Source organism: Mchenga conophoros, linkage group LG11 (assembly GCF_057382185.1).
Source record: "Mchenga conophoros isolate Kocher_MC1m ecotype Shallow Benthic linkage group LG11, M_conophoros_male_GT1.1, whole genome shotgun sequence".
Taxonomy (NCBI): Eukaryota; Metazoa; Chordata; class Actinopteri; order Cichliformes; family Cichlidae; genus Mchenga; species Mchenga conophoros.
Window position 1 is genome coordinate 15,349,135 of NC_140536.1, and position 10,424 is coordinate 15,359,558.

The 10,424-nt window shown below is 41.5% G+C and overlaps 1 protein-coding gene across 1 annotated transcript in view; it reads right to left on the reverse strand.

The window, feature by feature from the left end:
* The window catches only part of adamts16 (ADAM metallopeptidase with thrombospondin type 1 motif, 16), a 52,946-nt gene extending 43,657 nt beyond the window's left edge, over nucleotides 1-9,289 (reverse strand). The window contains exons 1-3 of the mRNA XM_085291108.1: nucleotides 9,005-9,289; nucleotides 8,806-8,896; nucleotides 5,444-5,802 (exon numbers count right to left, since the gene is read on the reverse strand). Of these exons, the coding sequence (XP_085147234.1) occupies nucleotides 5,444-5,802; nucleotides 8,806-8,896; nucleotides 9,005-9,091 (537 nt within the window). The 5' untranslated portion in view covers nucleotides 9,092-9,289. The remainder of the gene's footprint in view (nucleotides 1-5,443; nucleotides 5,803-8,805; nucleotides 8,897-9,004) is intronic.
* Between the last annotated feature and the right edge of the window lie 1,135 nt (nucleotides 9,290-10,424).

Consider the following 10,424-nt stretch of genomic DNA (forward strand, 5'->3'; position numbering starts at 1 on the left):
GATGTCGTTACAGACAAAAACAGATTATCTTTTTTTATGCAGTTTTTGAGTTGAGCACAAACAACATACATGCACTTTCTTTAATTTAATACGTACGTGAGCGTGTGTGTGCAGGCTGCTATGTTAAGAGATTAGGTCACACTGGTCCCTTTCCTAAATAGCCAAAGTCATCGGATTACACAGTACGCAGTATGAAGTGCAAATAGCAGTCATAAAATGCTGAAATACTACTTGGGAGGGCGCAGACAGCTGGACTCTGTGTCAGACTCATCCAGACAAGCAGCAACAAGAACGGGGGGGGGGAGTAGGCGGGCAAGAAACAGAAGGAAAACGGAAATGAGGCAGGGAAGCGCTCAGTGCATTACAAGATGCACCTGACTGTAGGCTGTATATGTTTCTGTCGTTATTTATCTCTACCCCTCCTCGCTGTCCTCGACAAAAATACGTGGCAACTTTGGCATCTCAAACACAAGGCTTCACATTTCCAAACAATCCGTCTTTTGACAGAACAAAGTGCTTCAAGAGATGATGCTGCAATGCTTTATTTGTCATCCACACTGATTCCACGATGGCTACACTTCCAGCAGCCGAAGACAAGGATTCAGATTGTGAGCTTTGCGTTGACAGAGTTAACTGAACAACTGTGAATTGCTCTCTCGGGTCATATTTTAGTTTAATGCGCATTTCTTTACGAATTAGAGATTCCCACTGTATCCAAAATATCCAGCACGGATTACACAAACTGGAGGTCCTCATTACTTAATCTCCGTGGTATGGTGGAGGAAACCATGAATGATGAAGCCTTGATAAAACTGTTCTCACATCATTGGGTGCACAGTATCTACTGAGAAATGGTGATAGCAACCTGCCAAGACCACACTATGTGCTTTTCAAAGCTTCACTAACATCAGTAGACCCATCCCTCATATTCGCTTGGAAATCCCAGAGGTGGAAGAAATGTGCAGCATTCTATTATTACCATGATTGCGTGCCCCGAGGCAAGAAACACACCCATCCTTTTACAAGTGGAAAACACATACCTTCCAAGTGATTTGTAGTGGCAGGACATTAAGAATTTCCCTTTGATACAAAAGGAAGGTGTGCTTTACAAGTCTGAGTAAAATTAGCCAAACTGATACAGATGTAGGTGAAGCACAGGGTTAAAGTACAGATGTGAAAAAAGGACATACTGTATAGAGAGTAAGCAGTTGCTTATTAGTAGTTACTAGTTGAAAAAAGGTTATTATGCATACCTTTGTGTAATGTTCATGGATGCAAATTAGCAGGAGATTAAATAGCATACAAAAAGGCACAATAAGACCAAATTGTTACTTTGGTAGTACAGTGCTGCTGCTATGCTGCATACAGAAAAATATTTGAGAAAATGAATCATAATAACTCAATAATTTAAGCTAGCAGGTTCCAGCATGGGGTTTGCAGACAGCCAAGTCTCAAAGTTAACATATTTACAGATAAAAATCATGCTTGCAGCTCTGTGAGGCTTACAACATTCTTTTACATTTTGCCACCATGCTGGTGAGTTCACAATGTCAACTAGCTGCTGTTAGGTAGGCTGGATGACAATAACGATGTTCAACATATTAGTTCGGCATGCTAAACATCTTGTGTCTGAGTAGGTTTTTCAACAAAGCTTGAAAAAGAAGGCAACTGGAGTTCTTTAGGTGTATGAAGATGTTTCACCTCTTATCCAGGATGCTTTTACAGGTCTAAAATGGCTATTTACCCCTAGTAAGGGGTTGTCCCCTTTGGAAGTGGTCTTGAGGTCACTGACCTACTATTGATCATGTGAGTTATCTCAAGGTGTGAAATAAGGCATGGGTCATTACCATCACCTGTGGGTTAAGGATGAAATCCCTGTGAAACCTTGGATGAGAGGTAAAATGTCATCACAAACCTAAAGAACTCCAGTTGTCTTCTGTTTCAAGATCTCAGGAATAACATCTTTTTTCCCCTTTGTTTGGACCAAAAATTGCACAAGATGCCATATGTAGGCATAGGGATGAAAAGAAAGTTACCAGATTGGAACAATTTCTGCATATCACTCCTCAATAGCCTCATATCCATAAAAGCAGGACTAAAGCATATCATGCTGCAGCATAAAGTCGACACAGAGAAGGAACTGTTTTATGATGGGCTGTTCCATGTGTGTGTGCTGGTGTAAGAAACCCTTTGGCAGGTGATCAGTGGGATTGGCCTGAAACTTTTATTCCATCAATTCATTGCTTGTAAGTCAGAGATTTTTACGGCTGATCACCCTCCTGTCATCAACTGCATGGGCTGCCAGAAGATGAGAGTTGAAAAGGCAAATTATAAATAGGCTTTAACAATGTTACACTGCCTAACCCTGCAGCTTACTCTAAACACAGATGGATGGTGTTAATTTTAATTTATTTTTTAAGAATGACAGCGCAAACAAATGTGATGAAAGAGTCTAATCTAAGTTGTATCACTGCGCATTTGGAGTCCAGGTGCAGTGCTGCTCCGGTCAATATTTACCTGTTCCTTCCTAAAGCAAATTGGCCAAAGTGCAAGGTCTCCCATATGCTTTCAAGTACAGTGAACTCTGTTATGACGTTTTGACCAGTTGTATGCAACATCTGTAGCACGCACACACACTTAGATTAACTGGCTGGACTTGAACACTTGTCCAAGAACTTTGAACCTTAACCAAAGCTTATATTAACGTTAAATCAATCTAAACATCTTCATTTTAAAATCCGTTGAGGTATCATGTACGTTGACACCACAACGTAACAATGTAAATGGCTTAAGTCCCTAAAAGACTGGCACTATGCACAGCCAGTTTAACCCTATAGGTATGTAGGTCTTTAGTGCAAAAACTCATCTTATGTATCAACACTGACTGTGTGACAGTGGTGAAGTTAAATATTAAAACGTATGCAGAAAAATTCTTATATGCAGTTTAGCGCTTAATAAAATGCATTCTTCCCTTTTTTTGAAAATCAGTAACCAGCTTGATCTTTTCCCTAGAATCTAAATACTTTTGCCTGCTGATATTGCTTTGCACTTCCCAACTTCACATCAGAAAAAGCCAAATTCCCAATGATGCCCTGACCCAGTCTGTCCTAGCCCGCCTCAGCCGTGAGAACAACATTTACAGTCTCTGCAACCCTGGACCTTTTGGCTGGATCTTTTATTGGGATCTGCTCTGAAATGTAGACACACACACACACACACACACACACACACACACACACACACAGAAGAAGAGAAGCATCCCTGGAAATGTGCCATTCTCTGCCTGTAGTTTTAGAGGGCAATTCTCAGACACAGCAGTGGTCCCTTACAATGAAATATAAACAGTAAACCAACATGGAATTTATTTTAGCCTAATTAAAAACACTAAAAGCCATGCTTAAGTGAAATGTGGTCAAACTGGTTTTTAGGGGAATTTGCTTTTGGTAAAACTGTGAAAAGAAACAAGTTCAAACAATATTTCTTTTTCAGATGAAAGCTTATATCCCACTGGCCTGAATGCATTCACTAACGGATGTCAACTGACAAATGAAGCATTCCACTGATGTTGAAGAACAAAATGAGGAACACTTGAGAACTTCTCTTCTTTTTACCAAGCTTCAGCTGTACAACAGAAAAAGAGTAGAATGTATAATGAAATTAAGTGGCATAATAGCAAATAAAAAGAAACAATAAGACCAAACAAATCAATAAAATTCTCAACAGAAAGTCTGGTTGAACAAAAAAGGTTTGAGTCAACTAAACATAGCTGTAATGGTAGACCGTTCCAATGCCTTGTGCCACAAGTGCCACAGGCTGAAAGGCTCTGTCTCCACTAGTCTACAGTCAAATGTGTGAAACAACTAACACATGCTGAGCCTGTGAACGAAGACTGCAAGCAGCAGTCTATTTTGTAAGAAATAATCTCGAGCCTGGTGATTTAGTGCTCTGTGTGTGTACATACGGTCATTTTAAACTCTACTGGCAGCCAGCGTAAAGAACATGCTGACTTCAAAACGAAAAAGTGTGTAGGTAAGTTTTTGTATTAATTAAGTCCTTTGTTCTCTAGTCCAGACTGCTAAGAGGGTTAATATAACACTTGGGGTCTTAGCGTGGCACTACCTCACTTGAGCTTATTGCAGTAATTTCTTCTTTATGTTCATGCAGCACAGGAGGACCACCAAGGCGAGAACTGGAATTTAGCCAGTAAATCTAAACAGAATGTAAACTAGTCCAGAGGATTTAATTCAGATTGATTCAGTCAGCATTTTTAGCCCAAACTGCATAATAATGACTTTTATGCCTAAAAAAGATGGACTTATTATACATTAACGAGTAGAAAGAAAAATAAAATTGCTTCCAAACACTGCTAGAGCAGATACCGAGCTTCACTCTGACCAAAGACACAAATACAGCTGATCATTTAAACACCAATAAATCTGCTCAGGTTCGCATGTGGATATCCACTTACTGTCTGTGTAGCTTTTAGAGTGCTCAGAGTTTAATTTCACCTGGATTGGATTTGCACCCATTTCAATCCTCTTTAAGCAGTGACAGCTGCAAATGTTGCGGCCTTCAAGATGATGCAAAGGTGCTTCTCGTTGTTGGAGGAATATTCAAAATATTTTTATATCCGTGTAGTAAACGCCATGTGCTAAACGTAAAGATAAAATACCATCAAAACATTGTCATGGCATATTTGGCCCATGTGTATTTTTAGAATTTTCCTGGCTTGTAGCAAGCATGATGTGAACATGAAGCTTAGCTTTTCCATCCATTAGTTATTCATTAGCCGACTTACAACTAATAATGCATGACACGCTGGAACGAGAACCTCCTGTGTATGTTTTGCCAACTTATTCGGTGGGTTTTTAAGTCAATTTAAGTCAATTTTCTCTGCACATCAGACAGACAATGGACTGACTCAAGAACTGTGTGAAAGACAGCCATAGAAGCATACTGTCGAGAGTCATAATGTTTCATCAAAAAGTATGGCGTCTCACAATGAAAGAATTGCAATTGAATTGAATTTACTGTCTGTCTTTTGTCTCGGGGTGTTAAGTTACTATATTCCAAACTTTGTGTTGAAATCCAAAAAAGGTCAATAACCTCTCTCTTTCTGCCTCCCTGGTTTTGCCATGACAAGAACTCTGACACTCAGTGTTTATAGTATCAGCGGTCCCAGGATGAGCCAAATTTCTTTGGCTCCCAAGCTCGTTTTTTTTTCTCGGTCATTGAGTGCAATTAGAGAACTCACTGCTAAACCTACATGCTGCCAAAACTTAAGCAATATAAAAATGTCCCTGAGATGCACTTTTATGATGAATTTACCGTGAAGTCTTTTTGACTGATACAGATGCACACACACCCTTTATCTGAACTATTTACTGACTTTCCTTTCTTATCTTCAGAACCCATCCTGCAGCCCATCTTTGTTTTGACTCACCATCCCCATGCATGTGGATAGTGCCACAGAGGAGTTGACCCTTGACCTCAGTGACCCTTGGTAAAAGCAGAGGTCATCCTGATGGTAGGCCCTCAGGCTCTTGGTGCCATTCTTTCCCAGGACCTGGATGGTGAAGCCAGGTGCAATCAGGCTTTCCGAGGCGTCCCTCAGCTCCATGTGGAAGTCCTGCCCCAAGCCTCTGAGTCGGAAGTGGACTGTTTCGCTGATGCTTTCAGCGACAGATGAGTCTGCGTCTGAAGCGAGGGATCTGCGCTGCCTTTTGCGCTGGTGGTGGGCAATTTCATGAGAGACGTAAGCGCCTTGGTGGTCGACCTCATATGGAGATACAATCTCATATTCTGGAGATAAAGGATGTTGAAGGAAGAAGAGGCAAGGAAAGGGACAGGAAATGTGAAAAGACAAATGAAACACTGAGTGAAAATTGCAATCACAACACCCACAAAAAAGGCAGCCACAAAAAGCAACTATATCTAGTCTTTTAATGTGGACATATTAAATATAAAGACATTTCTTAACTTGGAACTATGCAACTGAAAGCCTGCTGAGAGGTTTTAACTGTGATGAGAGAAGACTATATTTTTACAGATACAAAAAATAAATGTTTAGCCTCATGGTAAATCTATACTAATTTGTTGTGTCAACATAATTAATTGTGAATTGCTGCACATTGTGTCAGCTGCTGCCTTGGTTACAACACGGTCTAAAACTACAGCTTTTTGCTTTTCTTTGTTAGCTCTCCTCTGCCTGCCTCATTTACTTTTGCTGACGGGGTCAAAAGAGGATTACGAGAAAAGGAAGCTTTCTAGACAATTCCAGGCCTTTTAGTAGAGAGTGAATCATGTTTGACCAAGTACTTTATTTCTTTTATATAGCTCAAACTGGATAACAGCAAGTCATAAAGGGAGATGGTTGAATGTCATTGTCAGCCCTTGTGTTGTAGTCCAGTTAAAAGTCTAATCATGCTGTGATCATAAGAATTAACGGGCTTTCCTCAAAAGGTCAAATCAAAAGTAGCTGATTTTATACTGACTCCCTGCCTTGGTCCAAGTTTCATTTTGAGGAAAAATCATGTGACAGAGAATATTGCTTAAGGTCATCTGAGGAGTAAGAATGGCAGAACAGACTAAGGGACATCTTTTATAAGAAATGAACATATTCACTCTTGCATATACTTGAAATATATATAGAAAAGGTGCATGATGGCCAGCCATCTATCCATCCATCCATCCATCCATACAGGGTACATCCTGGACAGGTCACCACTCTGTCACAGGGCTGACACACAGAGACAGACAACCATTCACATGGATATTCACAGATATAACCAGTTAAGAAAGGACAATTAAGATTACTTTTGGATTGTGGCAGGAAGTTGAACTTACGGGAACCTACGCAGACACGAGGAGAACATGCAAACTCCACACACACTGGATTCAAACAGAGGACTTGCTTTCTGTGAAGTGACTGCACTAACCAATGCACTGCTCTGTGTTAAATGTGCATGATTGCTCTCATTTTAAATTATTTATTTATTTATTCATTTTTACCATAACTTTTGTTACTGTCCTGGGAACTTAGTTAAAAGGGACACTCGATGCTGTCGTGTTTTAAGTCACACAGCTTAAAACATTTTACAGTTGATGCTTTAAGAGTAATCTGGCAGCAAACAGACATAAGAGCATCATGGCTGATTTTGGCACAGTACTGGAATGGCCACTGTAAATGTGTTTAGCCATGCAAAAGTGATACGGTGTCACTTTTTTCAGGTTAAAGTGCACAGAAATAACAACAACATTGGACAGTCAATAAGGGCATGTCCCAGTTACCGTACAGGCTGACCTGCTTTAGCAAGACCTAACAATGAGTATATATAGCACTGAGACAGACAGGTTCTGGCAGTGGGAAAAACATGCAGGGTGGCAGACTGTGTGTCATCCCTGCCTGTGCCAATGCCTGCTTTTTGGTGCATCTTGGTCATTCAGTGTATCTACACACAGCACCCTGTCCTCAGCAGCGGGTGAATTATTTAAAGCACGTTGATTTGCTACGACTGCATAAGTTTTAGCATGGGCAGCTAAGGCAGGAAGCAAAGCCTTGACATGTCACCAGTCTTATCTATCTCAGAGTTACAGGACTGCAAAGAGCAAACACATGCCCCAAGTCTCAAGCATTTTCTATGCGGAAAGCAAAGCTCTTAAGCAAACCCAGAAAATGGTCCTCTCTGTCTTTGCCTCTGTCCACATCCCCCGAATGCATAGACACACAGTTGCTTCCAGTTAACTGCTTGTCCCACCCTCACACAAAAAACAGCTGCGGCGACCCATGTCTGACAGTATACAAACAAAGAGTCCGCGAGAACAGAGTACACATACACACACACGCACAGACACACACACATGCACACAGAAAGAGAGAGACAGACAAGGCTGAGACAAGATCCTGCAGTTGTTGGTTTGTTGGTTTAGTGGCTCCTGAGTGCCATTAGCACTGATGAAGTCTTCAGCCAGTGGGCACCTTGGCTTAAAGATGATAAAGGAATGAAAATATGAATTCTGCATATGAACTCGTTCTAACATATGAATGTTGACACATTAACAAGGAGAAGTAATTGTTGAAGCGCTGCCTATGACACTAACTCAAAACACAAGCGAGGGCTTTCCCATTCCTTTCTGTTTCAGATCATCCGCACATGTGCTCACAGAGAGTTCATTTATGCAGACATATTTATGCACTTTCATGGTAACAACAACAACAACAACAACAAAAGATCTGGTAGAGAACTGCAAAGAAGTTGCTGAGTCATCACACCACATGGGGTTAGATCCACAAAAACAAGAACAGATGAAAGCCTCGCTCTTAACTGCTGGCACTAATAATTGACAAAGCAGGCATCACTGCATCCTCAAGGAAGAGTTTGGTCACTGTCCCAGCTAGATTGCTCTGGGAGCCATTTTTATTGTGTGTGTGTGTTTTTTTGTTGACTTGACACGTTAATAAATAATTCCTTTCATGTAACGTGAAATAAGTGAAACGACTTTTACAGAATGAAAGAATTCCTTATTTTGCTGTAGACCACAGTTTGAGATCCTCTGCAGCATGCACCAACTAGTGACTCCGAGTCAGGGTACAGGTTGCCCCCCAGCGGTGAATGGCGGTAACGCACAACGCAGGTGAGCGCCGTTTGATGCTGCTGACCGCTTTATGGGTGAGCGAGCGAGAAGTATTTATTGTCTTAATTCAGCTGAAAAGCATAAAACAGACCAGCAACCCACAAAAACATCATTACAGTGGCAAAAACACATCAACACTTCCCCCCTCTGTTTTTCTTGTTTAAAGCCTACCTGTGTTTTGAGGTAAATTGAGAGACCGTAGCAGAATAGATGCGCCTTGATCACATTCGGCACTGTCAGCACCAGCATTCATAAGAACGCTCTGCGCGAGAAGAAGAAGTGCAAATGAACTTGTTTGAGTAATTATGCAGAAAGCACTTGCTTATTTGAGTTCCTGAAAACTTTATGAGCAGCATGCACGCAGACTTACGTTGCCCAGGGTGAGAAACCACAGCAGGTGGAAAAACGACGGTCTCCAGTTTCTGCACGCTGCGCAAGACAAACGCAAGAAATTCATGTCCGTGGATCACTTTTAACACACCTCCCAGCAGTATCGATATCTTAAATAAAACAATTCAACAGCAGCAGCAGAGGCAGCACTTCTGCTTTAGATGAATGAAGCATCAAAGAGATTCGCATGCAGGCTTCAGTTTAACCACTTTGGTCTCCATTTATTTCCATGCGGAGTTCCAATCGCGGTAAACTGCTTGAACTCCAGTCCTCTCTCCCGGCAAGTCATTTTCTTTCTTTCCACTCAGACAGCCCTACAACCTCCCCCCCCCCCTCTCCCTCCCTCCCTCATAGCTACGCTCACTCGGCCGCTCTCTCCCCCTCTCTCTCTACCCAGTGACCACCACGGATCCTTTTGACTCCCAACGAAATTATGTGATTGTCTTAAATAGGCCGCATCTCATCTTGGCAATGGCAGACTCCTGTAAAAATCGCACAGAGTCCGAATATGTTTCTCTTGGGAGCCCGACGAGGGAGCTCTGCGCACAATACTCTGTGTGAGTGTTTTCTGGTGTAGGGGGGCTTACCCTAAGCAGGCTACAGCCTGTAGCCAATCACATTTGGCACCTGCTTTGAGAGATGTTCTACTTCTCAGCTTACATGGTCGCTATGATATTTAACAAACACACAAAAAAATGGTTTTCTTTATGTCCCCCATAAGGTCAGGTTCGAATATATGAATCCAGTCATGTGGATCTAGTGGTCCAAACGCGATTCAGAGATTACACCCCGGAGCAGGTAATCAGTAATTTGTGATGGTTTACAGTCTGAAATTTAACCACTGACCCCGTTTAATCCGCTTGCCGTTCTCCCATCTCTCCAATATTCCACAGCTGCACTGATAGGCAGCGTGCCAACATTTCTGAACTCCCTGCAGTCATTCATAGAAGTGCTCAGGAGTGTGGGAGCCAACGCATCGGGAGCACTTGTTTCATATTCTGAAGTATTTTATCATCCTAAAAGAAAAAAACAGATGAGATCTCTGCTGTACGGCAGGGGAAATAAATGTGTGGTGTTTACAGAGTGATCTTTGTGGCACCGAGTCAAAAAACATCTGAATCAGAGTGAAAGTCATTAAAGGTGATCTTCAAGCCAGAGGGTTTATAGAGTCCACAGAGGATGAAATGTATTTTTGCATATGGTTTCTAATTTCTACAAAGCAGAAAGATCAGACGGTGGCATATTTTGATGACTTTATATTTAGAAGCATTTAACTACATATAGCATGGGTTTTCGTAACAGAAACACTGGCATCTAAAAGCTCATATAGATTTGATGTTCAGGTGCAGAGCACACTAGATAGAAAGTTTACTTTGGTAAATTGGTAGGAAGAGAAGAAC